The sequence below is a fragment of the Watersipora subatra genome, chromosome 7, assembly GCF_963576615.1.
Source record: "Watersipora subatra chromosome 7, tzWatSuba1.1, whole genome shotgun sequence".
In the NCBI taxonomy this organism is placed as follows: domain Eukaryota; kingdom Metazoa; phylum Bryozoa; class Gymnolaemata; order Cheilostomatida; family Watersiporidae; genus Watersipora; species Watersipora subatra.
The window spans coordinates 55,773,654-55,799,444 of NC_088714.1; the positions used below are offsets into that span (position 1 = coordinate 55,773,654).

The window sequence follows — 25,791 nt, forward strand, 5'->3', positions numbered from 1 at the left end:
ATGAGTTCAATGTGTAATGTAGCCAGCCATTTCAAACTAAAATAAACTGCCGAGGCCCATATAAACATAAAAATGTTAAAAATAAATATATTTAGAAAATAATTATACAAAATGTTACTGAGCTTTATAGTTTCAACTCATATTCCATCATCTGTACACATCTTAGATACAGTGAAGTTTCTCTCTGTAGAAAAAGATATTGTAGAACTGTTCAATCTCTGTAAATACATCAGTAATGTAAATTTGTATAAAAATATTGCTTTTTACAATCCACAAATCCTTTAAATCACCAGTCTTACAAAATAAATAGTGAAAGCCTGGCTTGTGAGAAGCATCAAGACCAAACAGACGCATGAGCTAAATTAATTTACACTGCTAAATTAACATAGCAATTAAATGTTACTGTTTGTCATTGCTGTTGGGAGGGTTCAGAACCAGTCCCAACCTTGGTCTTAATCTGCCATCAAATCCCTGTGTGAATCCAACTGCAAAGAAGGAAGCAGACAATGAGTAGGTTTCAGAGCAGTCAACAGTTAGTTATACTACCGGATCAACAGAGGGCTGGCACCAGTTCTAACAATGTTGTAACATGTCTTAAGCAATTGTTTGCAGTTTTCTATTTCCAACACCAACTAGAGCACGCGTTCAATTAAAAAATTGTGTACATGCGTCTGTAAGGTAGACACATACCAAAGTTACTTCGGGAACTTCAAGGACACAAGCGCTAATGCAAAGTTTGCTTGTAACGTAAATAGCTGTAATTGAACAACTTTACAAGCACACAATTGCAATTTGAGCTTGTAATATTGAAACTGTTGAAAGACGGAGAGGTCTATGGGGTCACGCCTTAGACCCAGCAAGCAAGACTTAGTTCTCAGCTGTAGCCTGCTGCCTTTTTTCCTTACCACATGAAGGAGGGCATCATGAACTAGTGGGCAATACTGAAGTCAGCTTCCATTTATCTAATTATATTTTATAACCTTGCTACAAACAATCTCATGAATGATACACCTGACCCTATGAATCATTACAGCTCCTTACCACCATGTGCTTTAGGTATGTGGAGATAACACTCAAGAAGTCAAGTCATTACCAACAGGATTTTGTAAAAGATTTTCTCATCCACACAAGATATGTAAAGTTTAACCATTTGCAGGTTGTTTAGTTTTCACTATAAACACACAGTTTGTTACCATCTGTTATGCGAATGTGCTACACACAGGTGTGATTTGAAATATCAAAAGATATAAATGGAAGATTATAATCTACCACCCATCTCTGGCTCTAATAAACACAACACTCTTTAGCAGTATGCACTTTGACTAGTTGTTACAGAAGTTCCACTACTAGCATGAGCTCACACTGGCTGACCAAACTTATGTCTGGGTGGAGTAAGAAATGGCCCGCATTGAACCAGCTGGTTAGCACAGAGTTAGCATAGTCTAGAACAGAGTCTATTTTGCTTAGATATAAATGGCTTAGAAGCATTGAAATATAGGTTATTAATGAAAGTAAATGACCCACAGCATTCCAAGCATACCTGTATCATGTGAATTCGCATCCATTACATATAGAATTCCTACAAGAGTGGTGATATACGTACATGCAGCCTCACTAACAATATGTACTAACAATACGTACTAACAATACCTACTAAAAATACATACAAACAAATCGTACTAACAAATCGTACTAACAATTCGTACTAAGAATAAATACTAACAATACGTACTAACAATACGTACTAACAATACGTACTAACAATACCTACTAAAAATACATACAAACAAATCGTACTAACAATTCGTACTAACAATACGTACTAACAATACGTACTAACAATACGTACTAAGAATACGTACTAACAATACATACTAACAATTCATACTAAGAATACGTACTAACAATACATACTAACAATGCGTACTGTTAGTGCGCATTGCTAGCACGTATTGTTAAAAATATTTCTGAAAAATCCTGTGTACGTATGAATTGCTTTTTATTGGTATTTGTAACCATCAACAAAATGATATTTTTGTTCCATGTCAAAAGAAAATAAAGGAAAGACGATGTGAATGTAAAACCAACTGACAATGAGGTTGAATGAATGAAACAATAGAATAACAATAGACTGCCAACAAACATCCTTGCATGAGAAGCCAGTTGGTTCATCTTGCAGTTTTGAGCTGTGAACTGAAGAACTGAGTACAGTACATTCTGTTCTGTCTGCTGACTGTCCAACTGATGCCTCTAGTGTCCGATAGAAGCACTATCAATTTCAACTTCAGGAGATTCTAAGACTAATATTTATGTGATGTTTCTGATAAGATATTATAAGCATTCATGCGCTGATGATCACTCTACATATTATGAGGTTATGCACCTTTTGGCATGAACAAGCGGGTCAGAGTTTTAGCTGTGTTGATTGGACTCCAATATAAACTGCACACAGGGATGCCGCAGGTGTAAATTATTAATAACAATAAAATAATATGATGGACAACACTGATGTCATATAAATAGTGATAAGCTGATGTCAGCCACCAAGAGACAGCTAATATCATCTACTATGTAACAGCGGACGACTCCAAAAAGTGACAGCTGATGCCATAAAAAAGACGACAGCTTGTGCCATCACCCAAGTAACAGCTGATGTCACTCACTATGTGACAGCTGACAGTCCTAAAAGGTGTCAGCTGATGCCATCAAAGAGGAGACAGCTTATGACATCCACCAGGAGTCAACTGATATCATGCACCAAGTGACAGCTGATGCCACCGACAAATAATGCTATCTTTAAATTTAACCGCCAAAGAGAGCCAACTAACCATTTCCTTTGTTTTTATGTAGATCCTTAAGTAGCTCAGGGTCATTTTTGCGTATCTGGGAGTTGTCCCGCACTTTTGTAAAACCCCCTCTGGTGGCAATGATTGTGTATGTTGGAGATTGATCTCTGTTTGCTGTTGATTGGCCTGCAGAAAAGTACATACCTTAAGAGCAAACGAATGGTACATGTAACAATTGCTTAAAATAACGTAAGATGAAAAACTACAAGAATTCTTTATAGTATATTTGACAATGTAATGAGTTTACCAATATGTTAACCATTTGTGATAAAATATTGAAACTCTAAGCCAACATAATATCACAACACAAACTCCACAAAAACATTTTGTTAGCACAAAACTAGACTGAAACAAAATGAAATTTATGATCTGCCTCCAAATAATCACAAAAAATATATAAAAGTTGGAAGCAATCTTACTGTGAGAGGCAGCCATGTGACGACTGCTTCGAGGCTGCAGTGGAACAGGCCGGGCAGAGTCCGCTCGTGGTCCTTTAAGGTACTTATCTTGCACGTTCCTGGCAGCGTCCCTGATTGTGTTGTATTCAAGCACACTTTCTTGAACCTTGTTGCTTATTGGCTGTGATCCATGCTTCTTCACGGGAGCCGTCTGCAACATGTAATAACATAGTATGGTTTTAGTTTGTACAAACTTGTTCATTACGACCCTCTTGCTTGTAAATATCCTAACGTAACATCACCTCAGCTGAAACTAAATGTATTCCCTGAAACAAAGCAATTATGAAACTGGAAGATTAACTTTTAAATCTTTTTAAATTTTGATTTTTCATCGCAAAGGTAAGTTTTTGTAGATTTGTCGTATTACAGATGGTAACAAACCACACATTCATCGTGAAAACTATAAACAGACACAATCATAAATATAGCGTAATAAATATCAAAATAATAAATGTTAATATAATGAATTATAAATATACTAGAATGCATGAATTTCAAAATATTTTCTAAAATTATTTTGGTACTAACGTTCCTGGTTGAGAATTATCTCCTCTTGCTTATTACGAGCATAAGGAGTGATTGAGGGTTTTAAGCTGATGCTAAAAAAGACTTGACAATTGAAATTAGAAAGACCTTCAACAGTTTTTCAGAGCAATAAAAAATTATTCCCTTTATTTGAAATTGAAGGGTTATAAACCACCCACATGAGAACTGCACGCTTTAGGAGACGGAGATTCTTGAAATGCAGAACAATACCCTTTTAGAAAATAACCTTTGAGATCTACACAAAGTTAATGGTTCATTCTAACTCTTTACCAGCGCTGAACTACCTTAGTAAAGATTTCAGAACTAGAAACTACCAAAGCACGTAGGGTACAGTCAAACCTCAAGTCAAACCTCAAGTCAAAACCTCAAAAGTCAAACCTCAAGTTACAATCACTTCAACATACAAGTTTTCCAAGATGTGAACTCTGCGCAGATATCAGCTCTACAGCCATGAATCTATAAGTTATGTTAGTTTAAACATCTTATCACAAACCTACTACCTGTTTCACTTCTTTTCCATTCAGGACAACTGCCTCCAGTAAAATTACAGCCTTTTAAATAATAATTAAAAAAAAATTTTCAAATGCCATAATGTGCAAAAAAAAATTACCGCCCTCTATTTACCAACAATCATTCGAAAATATCTTTTGATTTTATTAATTAAAAGGGAAAACTGTTCTACTGGAGACAGTTGTCCTACAGAGTCTATTGTCGAGGGACAATTGGCAGGGGGTAACTGCCTGGGGTGCTCAATTTTACCGAGGCAGTTGATACTTTCTCACCCTCTTTAATAATACCAGGTTCTTTCTGCAGATTACATTAATAATGTTTTTTTACAGAAGTTAATTCATTATGCTTAGATTTTTACAGAATCTTTTATATAATATATTTGTATTAATAATATGCATATACTGCTGTATTAATTAGTTCTCATAGGTTTCAGGCGTTGAAATAATTTACATAAATTACCATATAATCTAACAGGAACATTGAATTTAACATTCAATGTTTTCAGTATACCAACAAGTTTTGGTATGAATTAGCTTTGTGTGTCGAAATTTGACAAAGGCAGCAATATCATGGTTAAGCCGTCAGCAATGAACAGGCAGTTTGAAGTCTCATTAAAACACCATACAACTCAGAAATAATTTAAACCAAGGTTAGTTACACTTGCCTTGGGACGGCGGATGTGGGCACTGACATTGACAAACGAGGCGGACCTAGGTCTATTGAACGGCAGCATTGTCTGATTATAGAGTGCAACCCGCTTTGCTGTCTTTTCTTGCTTTTGATTGGTCAGCACTGGCAGTGTGGCTTGTCTGCTAGTATAATTCTCTTTGGAATAGACATCTACATGTACGTGCTCATCTATGGTCACCTTTGAAAGCATTGTGACATATTTTAGCGATATACGTAGATGTCAACATAAAACCTTCTTTAATTAGCTACAAAGAACTTTATCGTATTAACCTTGACATTGCGCTACTTTATGAGCTCGAATAATCAGTAGCTCATTGGGAATGCTACAATTGTGATAAGTCTTTTGAAAGACGAACTTTACTCATTTTGGTCATCTAAGGCATGAAAATACGTGGAGTTGACAGCATTCCATTGCCATGACATCAAAAATAGGCAAACATGACTTGAGTTATTCTCAAACAGATCTCATCAAGCCTACAATGTAGATGAAAACTCTGGCTATGGTTTGTATATCAGATACAAACTTTGAAATAAACTTTAATACAAGTATATATAGTTTGCTATGTTTTCAATTTTTGACCTAAATGAGGTGAGCAGGACGTCATCAGCTAATTGAGTTAGCAACAAAACACACCTTTCATCGCTAAGTACTTCTTCATCGAATTACCTTCTCTTTTTTGTACCTCTCTCTCTTTGCCTACTTTTCCATGGATTTACCTCTCCCTGGACTTACCTCCCTCTTTTCCAACCACTCCTTAGACTTACCTCTCCCTGGACTCACCTCTCTCTTTGCCTACCTCTCCCTGAACTTACCTCTTCCTAGATTTACCTCTCCCTGGACTACCCTTTCTCTCAACCTATGTATTCCTCCCCATACCTCTATCTGAGTATACCTTTCTCTCTTTGCACATCTTCCTGTATGCACCTCTTCCTTTAAGTATCTCTAACTAAGCATAGCTACCCTTCCACACACCTCTCCCTCCTTCCTTTTTGTACCCGCCTACATCCCCTCTGCTTACCTCCTTCTTCACATTGTGATTAGAGCTATTCTGTCTTAATGATGATCTACGCCTGGCTAGGTTTTCCTCATATGGCTGTTTACTGGGAGCTTTCTGGTTCTGCTTGCCTGATGGACTCTTTTGACTAGCCTTTGAAGCCGGGCTATCAAATTTACTAGAGGAAATGTGTGGAGCTAGACACTGCTTGCTACTGGCAGGTCTGGAGCCCGCTTGTCTCGAGCTCTCCTTGTCATACTTCTCGAGTAGTTTGGAGCATGCTTGATGACCTCTCTTGTCGCATATGTCAAGGGCACTTACTTCGACTCCAGTCTGTATATGACAGAATGTATTAGATATAATTGTTCATGGGAAACTTACTCGATAGAATAGAAAGACTTGAGAACTCAAAAAAACACAGGACTGTCTGATTGCATTGCATGTACAGCTTATCACTTGATTTTTCAAATTGAGTCAAATCAGAGTTGCAATGAGCTAATCTAGATCTATAAAACGGAAACATGATATTGTGTATCTTTGGTAATATAACTAAAGATTTTAAAGATATTGTAAAGATAGCTTAAGTTTTCATATCTCATCGCATGAAGATGTCAGCAAATGGAAAACTTGACTAATTTGCGATTGTCTCCACCTATTTTCTAACTTGTTTAGCCAAACAATTCATTTAAAAAATCAAAAGTAAACAAAATACAAGCTTGTTGCCTTATCTAAGCACGTAAGGTCAAAAATAAAGCACTAGAAAATTGGTAAAGAAAAACTCTGAAAATGCTGCAGTTAAAAAAACGAGGTTTAGTTTTCTTCATAATGTTGGAAGATATAAACCAGAGAGTGATTAGTGATGAATCCTAAAAACTTACAAAACAAAGTTCTCAAAGTTATGCTCCAAGTTTGAGAAAAAGGAAAAACTAAGTGTACAGTGCATGAGCAAGCCTCCAAAAACTGAATATGATGTGCGGTTAGATTACTGCAAGCAGAGGCTGTGGGTGTTTCTAAGAACAATCATTCACTATGTTTCCATGATGCGCATAATTCGCAAATTTGAGCAAATCCACAAGCTATCCCTGTCATGGAAATGGCATGAATCCGCAAGCTAAGCGAGTTTTGCGACCCGCAAAACTTCATCGTATCCATTGTGCTTGCGAATCATGGAAACGGCGCTTGTGATGTATGCGCATTAGAATATCGATGGCTATTACACTGTAAACATTTTCACACTTCAGTCGTTTTTATTTCGATTTGCGCAGTCTCCAATGCCCAACGTTCCGAACGCTCAACTGCAAAATAACTCAATTTGCAAATCATTCAACTTATTCGAATCATGCAAATCATGGAAACATAGTGATGCTCAAGCAATGGCTCTATGAGACTCTATGATCTCGTCTAGACATGCCTGAGTCCAGTAGAAAGAAAATCTCAATGGCTAGATACATTTTCTATCGCGGAGAACAATATAAGGTTCGACACTATTCCTGTCACCACTGATAGTTTGTTTTGGGAATTGAACTCAGTTGTTTACAGGTCAAGTGTTTAGACCATTAGGCCACAACTGCTCTGATATGTACAGTGTCATGACGTCGAGGTCATGTCCCTTAGTGACATAAGATGTCACTAAATTTACCTTTGTTGTGTAAACCGCGCCGACATCTGCTGACTTGTCTATCAAATAGTTGACTAGATCCTCACTGCCCATCTTACTCGCGAGGTGAAGGTAGGTTAGGCCGTCTCCGTTCCTCTCATTGATGTCTAAGGAGTTGTCTGCTCTATCAAACAAGTGAAAGCTGGACTCTAAAATGAAAATGCAACTCACAAACATTATAGTTCAATTCATGGTACACTTTTAACAACAAGACACTGCCCTGACATTGTGAGGGTTATTGAAGGAGGTTAAAGAAGAATACGCCAAAGAAATCATGACCAAATTTTTATTAAACCTGTGGTCAGGTACTTGTACCTGCTACTGTATAGCCATGAAGACCGATACAACTTGCATCATGGGTCGGATTGTCCGAGACTAAACTGGCAAGACCAGCCTTAAACTGGGATGCTGAGGGGAAAGAGAACATGCTGGGGGGTGAACATCTTTTTTGGAAAGAAGTAAAATGCTGAACAAAGACTCTGACCAGTCTTACCAGAAAGTGTGCCGTGGCTACACTCAAAGGTGGGAATAGATAAAATTATCATCCAGCTAGCCACTGGAGCAATCTCAAAAACCTTCATGTCCTGTTCCTGCTCAATGGACACATCTGAACTACCAACAGAGGGACTCCAGTAATGCAAAAGCTATCGATCCTTAATACCTTTTGCAAGCAGTTTCAAGGAAATTTCTCAAATCAATACTCTCCGTGATACAGCCCAAACCATTAGACAGTTATTGTCGAAATGACTGACTGCAAAAAAGAGGTCACCAGCCAATAACACAAAACTCTTATTTAGGTATTAGAAGCAAATCAGAAAATCTTTACAAAAAGACTCAAGCCTGGTTCCCATATCGATTGCGAGACCCCGGCGGTAATCTTGCGCAGCAAAACACTTGCGGCGCTTGGCGGCTTCTGTTCACATAAAGCTGCATCATTAATAATCGCATAAAAATGTTCGCTCGCCACGCCGTTTCGATAATGGTGGCCTTCACCTGTACAGTGCATTTTGGGAAGGTTTAGCCTGCTACTCTTCGCAAAGTTTGAACAGCGCTAAAATCTTGCGTTGACCATCGTCAACTACAGGTAGTACTCCACCCGAAGGTTTACATTCCACCGCCGATAGACTGCGGTGCTGTCGCCGGTGCTGGCGGCGTATATGGGAACCAGGCTTTAATCATTGTTGGTTGGACACAAATTAAATGATTGGTCGGTCAAAACTGGCTGAACAATTTATTTTGTTTCACTTTATCAAACTTCCATGAGACTGGTGCACTGATGATTATACTGATGATATTAAACTGATGGTATTGATTAAGTGAGTCAAAAAAAGGTTGGTTGGTGTTCATCTAAGTTCTTTAACGGACATACATTACAGGTCAGGGTTGACCTTTGAAGACCGGCTCTGTATTCGTAAATAGAATCACAAAGTTCTAGATTTCCCTACACTCGCATTAATAAATAGATACAAATTTACATCATGCAAAAAATTTTATACTGGATGTTAAAAACAGTTTTCTTTTGTGACCGTTGTAAAGCATTATGCTGTGCACAGTTAGCTAAGCTCTGACTGTATGCCAACCAACTTTAAGCGAGGAAACTTGTATTATCAGACTTATCATTTCATGATAGAACTTTTGATAGCCTATACTGTTTTCTTATGGAAACTGTGTGATGAAACGAGTTGGACTTGAGTATTCAGTGACACGAGCTGATCAAAAAGAATCCAACATTCGCTGGCAGTTTCTTCTCATTACTCTGGAAAGCGGATACTACCTTGTGGTAATGTCAAACAACAAGGGAACCGAACAGAACTTTGAGAGTTCACTCAACTTTATCATCACACATCAACCCTATCAGTCAGATTTGCATTGTCAATTGAAATCATGGGATGAAATACTTAGCCAAAAGGTTAGTCGGAGTTGATTGGCTAATTTTTATCCAAATAACATCTAAAATATAGTAAAAATTAAATTTCTTTCGTTGAGTTAGACTAATGTTCTTATCAAAGTCAAGGATCTCAAATGCCCCCCTCCCCGTTGCATTCCACTACTAACACTGGCTATAATTTGGAAGGTACATCACAGTAAATAGTCTATGTATAGCTAACTATATTGTTAGTCTTGGTCCATCCGTCCGTCCATTTATTCTCTGATTGGCCCAATGGTTCTCAAGGCTTTGGAAGGTGGTTGACTAGCTCAGTTGGTTAGGGCGTCAGCCTAATAAGCTAAATTTCATGAGTTCAAGCCCAGTGTTAGGCAACATTTTAGTCGTCTCATTAACTGCATGTACAGAATTTTGTGATTGTATGAAATTTGGCGCATTTAAAACAACTGATTCTGTAACGCAAAAATAAACCGCTTTGACATCCCAGCAGCTCTTGATCATTTCTTACAATTTAAAATTGATTCAAAAGTCACTTTTTATTAACGAAGATTCTGTGAATCCTTGTAACCAAAGTTCATTTTAGATAGAAATTACAATATGTGATCTGTCCAATGAGAACCACTCATTTCAACGAATTAAATAGACATAAGCTATTTGTGATTCGTCAATTACGATGGCATCATATTATATATTACAACACATTGATCTTGTATTTTATAGATGTGTAGCTACACACACTGAAACCTGGTTTACATATCCGATTGCATCAAAAAAGAGAAGGTAAAACTCATATGAAAATAAAGACTCCGAAGTACTCATTGGCTAGACTACCAGTAGTCTAGCCAATGACCCGCAAAGTTCTGGGACAGAAAATTGGTACCTGAAAATTGATTGGCTAATCCCTCTTGTAAAGGATATTCGTTCCTGTTGCTCTTTATCCAGAGGTCAGCTCCTCTCTCCTCCAACAGCTGCAGCAGATCAGTCCTTCCCTGTGCGGCTGCGCAGTGACTCGCCCTGTCGCCATATGTAACCATTATTAAAACCAAGCAAAGCCATAGCTTTTTAACAGCGCTGCCTCTATCCCTACTATAAAGCTGATAAAAGATAATTTTACCTACTTAAACCTAAAACAATAAAAGGGCATATTCCTGAGATAGTATCACCAGATGAAATCACCAGATGAAATGGTGGTATCACCTGCTAGTAAACCTCATGTCTAAGCAGTGCTGAGGAAGTTCAGCGAGCAGCATGGCAATATTCGGCAGCAATGCATCCGACTTAAAATGACTAGTCCAAGATAATAACAAATTGTTATTCAATGATTAAACAGCTCTCATTCACTGCGTCTCCACGCTTCAAATGGGTTTGGAACTGCTTTCACTCCGAATCATAAAAATTCAAAATCAGAACATTAATGGAAAAATTACTTGAGACCTCTTATAAACAATTTCATCTACCTCCTTCTTGTGGAACCTTGGCACTTACCTTGGAAAGTTTGTGTTATTGAGATCTTCAAAAGTATGTCAAAATGGCTAGCGTCTAACAAAAACAGCCTGCTACCGGGAGTTCTATCAAAGAGTGCTAAAGAGGACCTTCGATGTTACTAGGGCAGTTGAGTCAGCTAGAGATGTTACTAGGGTAGTTGAGTCAGCTAGAGAGGGATCAAGTGGATATCGTATAATATTTCACCTTGTATACAAATGGCTGCGGCTTATCTTTGAGCCCAGTGCAAAAAATATCGAATTTTCATAATCCTACGGAAAGAAATATTTACATAAATCAATGTCCTGCTAATGTTAATCAACAAAACCAATTCTTACTCCGACTCGACTCCGGTATTCAAATATTATTCCATAAAAAATTAATGCAAATCTCGATATTTGAAAACGAAAGAATAACTTTGGTCGTTGTTTTCTGCTAGCTTCCTCTAGTGGGGCAACCATTACCGACCTATTATCGCTAAATTAATCCATAGCTCAATTGAAGTCAGGGGCTAGACAAATAAAAACAATTTACTCAGTCAATTGGGTGCCAGATTTCAGTCTAGCTCAAGTAGCCTTTTCACGTCCTTTACTCAGTTGCTACGCCTCTATACAATAGTACTCTATGGACTATGAAACTGTTCACGTCATCCATTCTCTCAAATCTATAGCTGTACACAGTATAGTGAGCTCACTAGCCTCTTCTCAACACTGGCCATAAGTGGCTGTACAGCCGTACAACGGCCACTCTGACATGTAATGACAGGTGGTTGTATACCCTTGCAGTCGCTAATAAGCACACACAAGCATAACATAGAGAGAGGCTAAGATACACTGGAGGTTTTACACCTAAAATGCAGATGAAAGACCCACTCAGTCTACCTAAGAGAACTTTTAATGAATAATGATGGAGAGAAATTCTGACTTTCTTTTCAAGATGAGGAAAGTCAAATATATGCATCAGTTATTTTCCGGCAACTGTCACAATTGAATAGCTGACTTATGAGCAACTTTTTCTCAACAATATATATCTTTTAAATTGTCTGGAACAATTGTTCCAATCCAAATTTTACCAATATTAGTATTCTGGCAGTCTAGTGTGCTGTTAAAGATGACCAGGTGTAATAACTATACGTACAATTATTCTGCAATCCCAGTAAGCGGTTAATAAATAAATAATAAATAAAATGAATAATAAAGGTCTAACAAATAGAAAATCTTAAGTTAAAATCCCATACAATGCAATCTTTTTTCCAGTTTCTGACAGTGGCTTCAGACAGTCGGACGAACAGACAGACGAACATTGCTTTTATTACAGTAAAGATTTATTCATGTGATGTCAGCCAAAGGCTTCTAAGATATCAGCTGTTCTTTAGGCGCATTTGTGTCTAATAGTGTGGTTCGTAGTACTAGCTATGTATAAATCGTACAAACCACAAACAGTAACGACTGGTCCTTGAAAATTGAGCAAAACTTTAAAGCAACCAATAAAGTTAATTTTAACAAGAATAAACTGATTGCATCACAAGCTAATCTACAACAGGTTTTATAAATTGTTGTAAATCGTTTATAAACACAACAATAAATAAATTGTTGTGTTTTTATATTGTTGTGAAAATAAACACAGAAAAGATTCAGTACAATACTGAATCTTGTATTCAGTATTGTACTGAATACAAGATTCAATGTTGTACTAAATCAATACAGTTTCAGTACAAAGTTGTACTTTGTAAGACTTTGTACAAAGTTGTACAAACTTTGAACAAGTTTGTACAAGACTTGTACAAACTTGTACAAGTTTTTGTAAACTTGTACAACAAGTTGTAAAAGGATTCAGTAGTTGTCACTTTCACAGACTTCGCCACGAACTTTCTGCTTTGCTGACTTATTTGTTAACCAACACAGCTACTGTTTTAAGAGAGCAAAGAAAATTTCTTCTGAAAATCCCTTTTCAATAGAACTAAATCTCAGGCATACTTCTCTATCTTTGTGCAGAAGTACACTTTAATAGAAAAAAAGAAGGCAGACAACTCCTACTCTACATTCACACATGGTCAGAAAGGCACTAATAGCTACAGTATACAGCACTCTTGCTTATCGAGCTTTTACAAAGCAAGGAGTTATTACCAAATACATTTAAAAATTAGGGTGATCAAAAATTCCCCACATACAAGAGTATGCATATGAGGTGCGTATGAACTGGTGAATTCTACTCGTATACAATCATATGTGTAGACAAATAACGGCACTTTTTGTGATAAAATGCATAGACGGTGATACACCGCAGCTGAGTCACGCAGGTCTTACTGGCAGTAGACAAGAACACACTAGTAAATGCGTAATTAAAAATCATAGCCTGAGATCATTATAAACAATAAATGTTAGTAGGCTACAATGACCAGTTTAATGATTGATAGAAACATTATTTGGTTTGCTTATAAGTAGTCAGCTGATTTTTAGACTAATCATCATGCTGATCTGTACTATAAAGATTAACTGTGGCCTAGCAGTCTAGAGGGCGCAAACAGCGGGTTGGGACTCAATTCCCAAGAAGACCACCAGTGGTGATTGGAATGGCACCCGATCTCTGGCACCCGAGACTGTTCTCTACAGCTGGTCATGCCTTCAGTCATTGCTGTTTCCTTGCCACCAAGCTCAGATATATTTAGCCAATATTTGTGCTACGATATTCTTACAGACACACAGCGAGCGAAGCAGATCTACTCAATCTTGAAGGATTGCCCAGATGCATTGAGAGTAGCAGGTAGAAGATACCTCCCAGTTTAGGTTTATGCGTAGGGGTATACAGTTGGTTATTGTGTACTAAACATACAGTCTATTAATATGTACAACTCTTCTAACTAGATCAATATTAAAGAACAGAGACAATCTTTGTAATCTGATTATCAATTTGCAGTAGCAATCTTTTATCTGTGTTCTAACAGTTTTAAAGTAATGATATCATTGCAATAAAGCATGAAAGTTTTGTGGGATTTCATAAATACCTCTAGAGCCAAGATAATTCCCAAGATGTTAATGGCTATAGGTGAGACAACTCCAAATATTCACCTATTATAAAAATAAAATTTCTTCTGAATATCCTTATTTAGTAAAAATAAATTTCAATTGTGTATCCTCCACTTAGTGATAGATGGCATCTTTAAAAAATTCTTTACCCATGCAGCTCTGTAATAGCTGAATGGAATTCAAACACACCACATATGTGTTATCATCTTTTATTATAATTACAATAAAAAAAAATGACGGCGTAAAAGTTAAATGTCTTGGATAATTTTATTGTACAAGTACACCAGTATCCGCAGAGTACATGATTAAAACTAGCACTAGTTTCAGTACTAGTATGGCTGGTAGAGATATGCAGTAGTCTTTAGCTAAGATGAGGCTTGAAAGATGGTAAGTTATTGGCAGATCCTAGACGCGATAATTTTATTTTCTTCAGAATATTGATCTGTTAAATAAATAAACACTGAGAAACTTAATTTCTGCAATAAATAATTATTTGCACCCTCACACAGACAGAAACTAGATACAGTGGAGCCCCACCAAATGACCTTAATTCATTCCAGTGTTGGCATCGTAAGGTGCAAATGTCGTATAGGAACTTAAGCTAGGTTTTAGTATGTATTTTACTAAACTTTAATTTTGTCATCGTCGTAATCTTTATTTCTTTATTAGCTGTTTCCGGTTTTGTTTTCACTGTAACTTATAATGAATAGAACTGAACTGAGAGAGAGAAAGAGAGAGAGAGAACAAGCATCGTGGCTCTTTCATGTGTGGCAGGAGAGATTTCGGCCAATAGCAGATTATCATTTTCATTATTCCAATGTATTTAACATACTCACTGCCAAATTTGAATTTCCAAAGACATTTTTGCTGACGGCCGTATGGGAAGAAAAATGCCATAAAGAGGGAATGAAAAAGTATTGCGTTCCACATCGTGCCAAAAAATGTAAAACAGGGATGTCATAACTCGAGGATGCGCTGTACATTACATAATGCTAGCAAAGCCAGAATTTAATGATAACTCTACTATCTCTGTTCGAGATTAAGCCCGCCTTACCCGTACACCTATCAAAGGTACTACTAACAAAGAGAGGACAAACCTAAGATAACCTGCTCAACTCACGTGCGACCACGAGCGTCTCTATGATTAGGATTGGCTCCATATGTGAGAAGCTTTTGTAGGGCTGATGGCTGCCCGTGACTAGCTGCATAGAACAGAGGAGTGCAGCCAAGCTGATCAGCACAGTCCACTTCACAATTGCTTTTGCTGACTAGCACGTCTATTACCTCTGAGTGCCCATGACTAGCAGCACAGTGCAGGCCTGTAAATAAGTAAAACTAGAAAGCTAGTGAGAGAAGACAATGATGGTCTCCAAAATTGTTGAGTGATGAAGCGAGAAATCATGATAACTTGCACTGAAAATTGATGCCACCTGCAACAAAGGATATAGGAGCTAACAGCAAAATGCCATACAGGCTTACGGAGGCTATGATTGTTGGCAGTAAAAGGCCATTACAGCCGGTAGCAAAAAGCTATGGCAGCTGACATCAATAGGTTATGGCAGCTGGCAGCGAAAAATTATGGCAATTGGCAGCAGTAGAGTAAGAAGCATTTAAACTCCCAATAGAGATCTATTGATTGGCCAGCAAGCAGTTCTGACAAAGTGATCTGCAGATATGCTCTGACAAATTTGAGCATCTGCCTAACTGAACAAACAAGTATTGGCTGCAGCTAATGAACTACTCTTATCAAAACAAAATATAAGGTTCTATTTTAAAGAGACCTAAAAGAAACTCAGAAGAATTTCAGCAAAGCTGGCAACTTTCAATTTGAACAACAATTTAAATAAAAACAGAAGGAATGCAGTCGATGCACCTGTAAGACCATCACTGTCGGTGAGGGTAACATCTGCACCAGCTTTGATAAGCATTCTAGTCGCTGTGTGACTTCCTACTGAGCATGCCCAGATGATAGGAGTTCTGCCACCAGAATCCGGGTGATTGATGGATTCGGAACATTCTAGAAGCAGCTCGACTGTCTTCACAGATTCCTCCTTTGAGTTCTCGCAGATCTGAAATAAGAAATGAGGTAGGTAAAACTCAAGTGATGAAAATTCTCGATAAACTTATTGTTTTTAAGAAATTCTCAAAGAATCTTTTACAGTCTAGTCAAGAAATTGCCACCCTCCCAAACTGTTTAGCCGAAACCGAATATTTGGAGTTGTCTCACCTATAGCCATTAATAACAACTTGGGAGTAATCTTGTCACTCGAGGTATTTATGAATTCCCACAAAACTTCCTTTCAATGATATCATTACTTTAAAACAGTTTAAACATAAATCAAAGATTGCTACTACAAATCGACAATCAGATTACATAGGCTGTCTCTTTTGTTTACTATTGATCAAGTTTGAAGCATTATGCATTGTATTAATATATAAACTGTATGTTTAGCTTGGTCATTTTGGAGTTTTCTCTTCCTGACTTATTTCGATTCGTGGCCTTTTGTCTATGAGGGAAACTAAGAACTTCGCTTCCTGTTCCTGCATTAATCTGTTAAAGCTTATTTTGTCTGTTTATTTTCTGCTAAATCAATATAATCTTAGAGCCTCTTTTTCGTGCCAATCAAAATAAAATACATACTAAAGGTCAGACATCTAACAGATGTTAATGCAAGCACTTGCGATATGATGACAAACCTGTACAGCATAATGCAAGGGAATAGCTTTAAATGAGTCTTCCACAATCAGGTCAGCTCCTGCCCTGATAAGCTCACTCAGCATATCAGGGTTGCTCTGCACTGCAATACCCATTATACACTCAATAGTCAGCATGAACAGTCAATAGTCAGCGAGAACAATCAATAGTCAGCGGGAACAATCAATAGGGAATTAAGAATGCCTCTGACACCATCATTACAAATACTCTGTAGCTATCAGCACTATAGACACAGGAAACACGGCAGCAGTAGATTACCATTAGCGAATTTTGAGAAAAGTTCCTAAGTAGAAAGCAATTTTATTTTGTAGCGAAACCGTATTCTTGGTGAAAAAAAATTCTTACAGTAATAACTTTGGATGTGTTTTACATTTCAAAATATATTATTGGCAATAATTTAAATTCAAACAGAAATGTTTTTAAATTATGCCATACAAGAATCATAAAAGAAAAAAGAACAACAGTTGGCTAATAAATCAAATAAATGGTTCGACATACGGCGTATAAAATACTTTTTTGTTAAGAGAATAAATATTAGGTAGAAGATTGTTGAAGCAGCTAGCAGCGGTATTTTGAAAATAATAATTCTTACAGGTTGTATGCAGTTTGCTTATATCACGCAAGTTGAAATAAGCTGAAAACTTGTAGATGTCGCATAAAAATGGGGAACACAAATCTTGAAAGATCTTGAAACCTATAATTTATGTAAAATAAACACTCGGCATAGGCAGAACAAAGATGCAAAGATTTGGAACAATCATCCGTAGGAATAAGATAGGCTGGTAACCATGGTAACATGGTAAACATCTCTTGGACAAAGCGATGAGAAACTGTAAAAAGTGGGCCAACCTGTAAGAAATGGTTAAAATTAGACTGGGATCCATTTAGGTCAGACCCCCGAGAAACAAACCTTTTTAAGATATGCTATCACTCTGAAACATAGTTTGCTCCAGAAAATATTTCAGTCTACGGTTCACACTTGTAATATATTGCAGCAAACTTTTCTACTTTAACCAATATCCTGGAAATGAAGAGCTAGCCGGACAATGAGGTCGTGGAATGCGAAATACTTGCTTCCCGATGTCAAACAAAGATAATAACCAGAAACTTGCAAATCATTTCTGCTTCAATATTAATCCATCTATAGTGAAGGTCTGACTAGACAGTCAGAAGTTTTCATGTTTTATAAATATCTTTTATAGGAGTTGCTATTCCTTGTCAGTGAAGGCCGTCGATGTTCAAATAACATAACTCCTAGTTGATCATCATGCTAACACCATGGTAGTAGGCTCACCAACTGATAGACAGCTAAGCACACTTACCATGGTTGTTAACTTATAGCTGTTGTTTATCGTTATAAATTTAAACTTTCAAAAACAATTTGCAGTTGTTTATGATTAAATGTTCGGTTTGGAAAACATTGGTTTCAAACTAAAGCTAAATGTAAAAAACAATTTTATTATAGGAAACGAGCATAAACAACTATGGGAAAAACCTCTCCAGCTTGTCCTCAATACAACTTGACATAATGCTCAGAATGATTGAAGTCCCTTAAAGGGTCCTTCAAATTAACACCCAGTCGACAAAACATAAAGACAATCGGAAAAATCTCTTTGAAATGATCAAATTCGAATCGCGCACTTGCATGCATCACGCATATAGCATGCTACCAAATACGGCAAAAAGGTAGTAAATTGCGGAATGTTCCAGAAGGCTCTATTACCCTAACTGATACAGAATTACCATGTAACGCTATTTATCTTACAGCATACCTACAGCCCAGTAGAGAGGAGTGTGATTATCATCATCTAAATCATTTACGTCAGCTCCCGAGCGTAGCAGATAGGATACCATTTCCTGTTGGCCATTTTGGACAGCCAAATGAAGAGAACTGTAGCCTGATGAATTCTTGCTAAATAGATATGTACATCATAGAATTAAACACGGCACTTTTCTCTACTTTAACATTCTAATCGCGTGTCAATGAAACTATTTAAAAAACTATCAACTTCTGCCAGCCATTAGAAGTGTGAGTTGACGATCTTAAAAGTGTATTTATGGCTGATAACTTCTGTTACTGATGTAAGTTAATACAACATGTACGTATCATACAAACCTCATCTTCTTCCCAAGTGACTTTCACAGTGCAATGCAACTACTTTCATTCGGCTAGCAGACTAGTAAATAATTAACTAACTAGTGAGCCGGTTTCCAACGGCAGCATAAACACAACACCAGACAGCATAAACATAACACCAGACAGGAGAACTCAAGAAAAATAAGCAAATCATCTTGTAAATTGATTTTCATGTGAGCTAATCTAAAGTTGAATAAACCACACTTTTCTAGTGATTTTCATGCTGAGCTAAAAGTATCAGTTTAAAATGGAATTAGGGACGGTCACCATACCACCCATAGCAAGACAAAGAGAGAAGACTTTGATGATAACCACCCAACCCGTTGTTTCTAAACTAATGAACAGCAGCATCATCGGTATTTTACAGTGTAAGTTAGTTGATGAACAGATTATTCTTGAAGTTTGTCAGTGCCCAGTGCCCCTTGTAAATCAACTTTTAAAAACAGCTACGATGTTTATGAGTCTCTGAGCACAAGTACAGGTGCAACTACGGTATTTACCACAAATAGTCTCTTTTTCTTAGGCAGTTTAAGTTGAATTGAGAGCTATATCATTCTCTGATGACGAGTCTTTGGAGGTCTTCCCTGAATTTGATGATGATGCATTCAAATGCTGCCAATTACGTATTTTTACTTCTCCCTATAGAATACCTTATGTAAACATTTATATTAGAAAATAAAATATATCTTCAGCCTACCTAAAATTAAGAAATTCTGAATTTTTATTTTTATAATTAAATATTTGCTAAATAAATAGAAAGACTGAGAAAAAAGTGACATTTTAAGTTGCTGAATTTAGAACTATCATTATCAAAATATCATAAATCTCATATTAATAGACAGCCATATGCGATATAATTGAATTTATGCATGTATTTTATTTATATTGGTATTCAGATTTGATGTACTGCCAAATATGAGGCTATCTTAGACAATATTCTACAAAATATGCAGACACGAGAAATAAGTGCAGTAATAATGCCCTACTCATAGCATTAAGACTTTACAGTGAACTGAGTAAACAAATATTATAACAAAAGTTAGCATTTGTCATTATTGCATGGATCACAGTTATTGGATAGTCCAAGGGAAAGCTACACTTCTGAACCATAAAGTTGTCTGCCCAGTGACAAGTTTTGAATAGCACACCTAAGGCATACTTTTTATTGGTTATTCAATAGTTAATTCAATTCACTAAATTCAAGTATACACTTACATATACATACATATACATACATATGCAACCATACACACCTATATGGATATACATGGACATACATGAATATGTGTTTATATATTCATATACACACACCTATATGTACACATATATATACACTCATACATGCACTGTAAGTCCTCATGCTCAAGCCGTGCGGCTTGTGCTCACAAACAGATGACTCACGAAAGAAAAAATAATCCTCCAACAAGCCGCCTGCGGTATCTAGCTGAAGACTGACGTTTTGCCATCCTTGACCCCTTTGAAAGCGAAAGTGTTGAGACGGGTTTCACTATACCCCCGTCCTCTTGAATAAATAAACAGGCTACATCAGTACACGTGAAAAGAATTTTCTTTCGAATTAAAATTCCTGAACCCTTGCATCAAGAACTTACTTGCCTTGTCTCAGTTAGATTTTTATCTGCTTCGATGTCAGCAGGTATTAACACGCTCCCACCCGCTTGTCTCTCACTCGTGCGTCACGAATTCATATCGAATTAGAGCGATAAATTCTTCTTTAGTCTAAAGTATTCCATAAACATGACCTTGAAAATAAACGAGTAGGTCGCCAAAACCCTGTACATAAAAGTGTATCATGACTGCGATTCTATGGTTATAGTGCGGAACTGTGCAAAGACCGCATTTATCGAGAAGCCGCCCTAAGCCCCACGTAAGTTTTAAAAACTTGGCTTTAGCCGCGGTCTATGACCTTGCACCAGAAGCTGCACCCAAGGACAAGCCGCGTGGCTTGAGCATAAGGACTTACGGTATACACATATAAATGCACACAAACATACATGTATACACAAATTTATACATAAAACATATATACATTTATATATACATAAAACATATATATATATATATATATATATATATATATAACTCTAAGTGTTTGTCTGTCATCTGTGGTACGTGTGTCCAGTTATGTTCTAGTAGTACAGTTCGTGTGTCTAGTTGTAGCGATTGAAATCTAGCAGTGAAAAACCAACTTTGCATTTGATTTGAACTCCAAAACTCCAGTTCTGCATACAGAAACACTAACCACTACACTAGAAAGCCTTTATGCCATACTATGGAATAATTGTGCACATACTTACTGCACCTGCCAATCTTTAATGTCAATTGGTTAAAATAGCACGTTTCAGCTAGCCCGCTTGAACATCACGATTACATGAGAGGTCATGACACTATCATTTTTCTAACGCTGGCTTCAGAGGGACGGACACAGCTCTTATTATAGTAAAGATTTGGATTAGCTTAAGTTACTCCAATTTATCGCGTAAAGGAACTTAGCGAATTAAAAATAAATTTTCTATGCGCAAACCAGTAGTATATCTATATATATTTCTCAAAGTCCGTCTGTGGATCTGTCTGTAGGTTTTCCGGCTATAGCTATTATTAGAACACCTGAGCTGGACAACAATGCAGACTCAAAGTCATGGCTTACCATCATTGGAAGCCTAACCTTATTAACTAGCTTAGTGGAATTTTCCATTGGTAATATGTCAGGCTACTAGCTTGAAAAGTACGTTGTTTGACAAAGTTTTAGAACCTTTACAGTTGTTTTTATTTTTCTCATGATATGTAGTTTGAAAGTCAGAATGGCAAATGTTGTTATATATTAAATACAAATCAATTTTCTGTCCAAATACTCTTCTATTACACGGGCAACGCCGGGTGGTACAGCTAGTTTACATATATACACACACTAGCTAGATGCCCTGTGCTGCACAAGTAATATAAAAAAAATTTGTGCCAAAGATTTGCTTTTAATTAACATATTCAACACCAAAATTTACCATTCCAACTTTTAAATGAAGGTTTGTTTATTTTTGTTAACTGGACTATTTCTGTTTACTGCGATTATTTCTGTGTAATTCATATCGTACCGGCTGTATTGACGGCTACAGATTTATACTGATTACAATCGTCTTGTTGGCAATGTGAGTTTACGCATTCTTTTTAACTATGGGTATGCACTTTTCTTCTGGTAGGGCTTTACGCATAAAGCTAGCTGCAGTGTTTAACGTGAAGCCACGAAATATTGGCACGTGTTCCAAGTAAGCTATGTGCCAAATTTATTCCATGATATAACCAGTTGGCCAGTGTAGTGTATTTAATACATGGATGTACGCAGAACTGGAGGTTGTGAGTTTAAATCCTGTTTACGGCGAATATCTCATTCTTAAAACTATCGCTATAGCTGGACAGATGGATGTACAGAAACATGTATGAATGGACAGACAAACAAACATTGAGATTCATATATATAGATATAAGATATATTTATTATAAATATATGTACATACACAGTTTTTAATTTGCTGACCATAAATGCTAGTGGATGGCATATACTTACTAAACTACAGTGTAAAATCACTTTAATTTTAATAACTTTTAATAACTGCTATCCATACCACTTCATGGCTTGTGCTCCCATATCAAGGCCTAAAGTGAGTTCCTTGAGACATTCAAGACTACCACCCTCTACACAAGCGTTTTGGAGGCCATCCACTCTCAAGCCAGTCTTTTCCTTCTCAGTCTACAAACGAACAAAACAATTTTGAAGGAGATTTATGTTTACCTTTTTTATAGACATAGAGTATATGTATAAGCATTGACTTAATGTCAGTTTAAGAAATAAGTTCTCCGACATAAGATATGAACAATAAATAAGTTTGACTCTACACCTGCATGCGAAATAATAAAAAACCCAATTGTTCTACCCACATAATTTTTTAAACTTCTCTAAGTGTTACAACTTTGGAGAAAATTAATGATGAAGAGGTTGCTAAAATCTAAAGATACACCGTGATAAAATATGATAAATATATAAGGTAAACTAGTTTATACAGCACTTATTCTAAATTAAAAGTGGTTCCACCGTTTCCGCCTGAACCTTCCCTTTGCTAAGACTACAACTACACTCGTGTATCCAGCAGACAAAGTAACAACGCAAAGATTTTTTGTTGGCTACTTCTTCAATATTTTTGTTTTAGCATATATTGCCATTTTTATGTTTAATTATTACCTATCTATTATATATAATAGATTATCATTAATGCTACATGTGATCATTTGTAGTACCCCTTAAAAAGTTATAACAGCATTGCAAGCTCTAAAACTACTTATACGAAACACGTCATATTCTTACAAGAACATTTGCTACACCTACTACAGTGGGTTTGACATACGAAACAAATATGCTAATAAAATAACTTTGTACATTGGAATGTGACTGTAATATGCATGGGCTTGACTATACTATGTAGAGGTTTGACTTCAGTATGTAAAGGTTTGACTGTAGTAAAGAGGTGTTTGAGTGCAGTACATAAAGGTTTGATTGTAGTATGTAACACTACGACTGTAGTAAACAAAGATTTGACTGCAGTATGTCAAGGATTGACTGCAATGTGTAGAGGTTTGACTGTGGAATGTAGAGGTTTGACTGTAGTATACCGAAGCTTGACTGTAGGGCATAAAGGTATGACTGTAATATGCAGAAGTATGAATGTAGTATGTAGAGGTTTGACTGTAGTATCTACAAGTTTGATTGTAGTATGTAGAGGTTTGACTGTAGTATCTACAAGTTTGACTGTAGTATGTAGAGGTTTGACTATAGTACCTACAAGTTTGACTGTAGTCCGTAAAGGTTTTACAGTAGTTTGATTAGGCCTACTACCTTTGAAAAATTGAACCAGGAATGATACTCAATTAGTTTTATGCAGTTCACCAGATGACGTCCGCGTCTTTACCTAAAGTTAATAGTCTATTTAATCACTTCTAACCAAATAATAAGTCCAAGATGAAGAAAATAGGGCAATACATGTGGAAGCATTTTATGGCATAGAATATGCCCATTGCCCGAATGTTTAACACAGTTCTTTTTTTCTAAGCAAATACAGATTATCTTATTTTACTTCTGCGAGACTGATCACTACCAAAGCCAAAGAATGATCTATTGTTGTATGTGCAAATACGCTATTAAAAGTCAAGTATTATATGGTACACTTGAAAGAAAAGTCAACATTCCCGATGGCAACCGGTGACACGCATTCTCTAAAATTAATACGCAATATGATACAAGCGTATGACACATATAACACACAGAGCTAGTGCTTACTATGCATTAAACTATCCAAGTCATAGACACCGTGGATTAACAAACCAAACTTTGCACCAGACCTACCAGTGAAAGCAGAAGCTTTTTGAGGCCTTCGATATCTCCTTTTCTACAAACAGCTATAATCTGCTCTCTAGTAGTTTCCTCAGATGATATTTCTGTGGTTTTATCCCCTGAGAAACTGTTGTAGGTTTTATTCTCAGATGAAATCGCTTTAGTTTTTTCCTCAGACGAAATCTCACTAGTTTTTTCTTTTGATGACATATCGAGTCACTGTTGCCGGCACAATAGCTGCAGCCAAAATGAGTGACAAGATGTCAGTTTAGAACAAGCCAAATGTCACATATAGCATATAAAGCGACCACACTTCAGATTAGCTATTTAGCATGATGACACTGCCTGGCAGGTGAGTGAAGCAGGTACTTCGACCTGTGTAGGTGAGTATGTTGTACATATTGAACACCTCATTAGTGAAGTATTGGATTTTATAATTCACTGGTAAGAAGATATTATTATCTGTATTATAAGAGTATTAATATATAAAATAACTATGTAGGCTTTAGTTTAAGGAACACACCCCAGCAACTCGTTGATAATCATGTTTACAGTGGTCATTAGTTGCCAGGCACAACTCATTAGTAAGTTAAAATTCTTGGTAAACCTACAGTTATATAATCCTGCCGCCAAAGTTGCTGAAACATCTCAACTTTATATTCAATAACAAATTATAACATTAGCATGACACTTAATTAACTCTCTAATAAGAGCCCATTAGAGCACTAATGCAAGGAGTCGTCCCACCATTTCTGACTGAAGCGTTAACTCGAGGGTTCTACATTGTTTTATGCATAGTTTGAAAATGACTTAAGGAGGGAGGTCTATAACTATGGCTGTTCATCCATGGCTGTTTACAATTACTGCTGGTCAAGGAACATACGAAGATGCATCGGCTTGGAATGCACCCCTATGAATGCCCTTTGGGGAAAAATGCTTTTTCGATCTCTCTTGGCGCAACTTCAGTTTTTAAACTACAAGGATGTTTTTCCTGATGCCCACATAAAGTTTTGTATTGATAATCATGACTAAAAACACTTTTCTGGTCACAAATGTAAAACAAAGAAACTCTGCTACTTCATGATAGGCAAACTAAAGCTGAGCCCTCAGCATTCTCTGTAACAACAGTCAATGATAAGGTGAAGTACTTAGGGCTGCCAATAACCTTGAATCTAACTTGAATTTCATATTTTATATTGACTAATAACATATGCTATTATAGGGTATCGTATGTAAGAATATAAACCTGCTTGGAAATAGTAATTTTCTTTTGTATACAGGCCACCACTAATCTGCATGCTAGCAGGCTATGATATGTCTATTCTAGCACTGTTAGTGCAGTTAAGTTTACCTGCTAACACTGCCATTGGTTATGTTATTCACTTCAAAGGGAGAAATAAATTCTCCTACGGAGCCAATGTTAGAGTTACCGCTCATAGATGTCAGAG

General features: G+C 36.7%; 1 protein-coding gene across 1 annotated transcript; it reads right to left on the reverse strand.

Moving 5' to 3' along the window:
- Positions 1-186: 186 nt before the first annotated feature.
- On the reverse strand, positions 187-24,553 carry LOC137400910 (putative ankyrin repeat protein RF_0381). The gene is made up of 14 exons (XM_068087250.1): positions 24,356-24,553; positions 22,584-22,708; positions 18,584-18,723; positions 16,793-16,893; positions 15,969-16,164; positions 15,216-15,414; positions 10,468-10,601; positions 7,685-7,851; positions 6,070-6,378; positions 5,025-5,228; positions 3,266-3,455; positions 2,829-2,972; positions 1,541-1,579; positions 187-485 (listed from the first exon to the last, which is right to left on the reverse strand). Exons 1-14 carry the CDS (start codon positions 24,551-24,553, stop codon positions 400-402), a joined length of 2,232 nt encoding a protein of 743 aa, XP_067943351.1. The 3' UTR covers positions 187-399.
- Between the last annotated feature and the right edge of the window lie 1,238 nt (positions 24,554-25,791).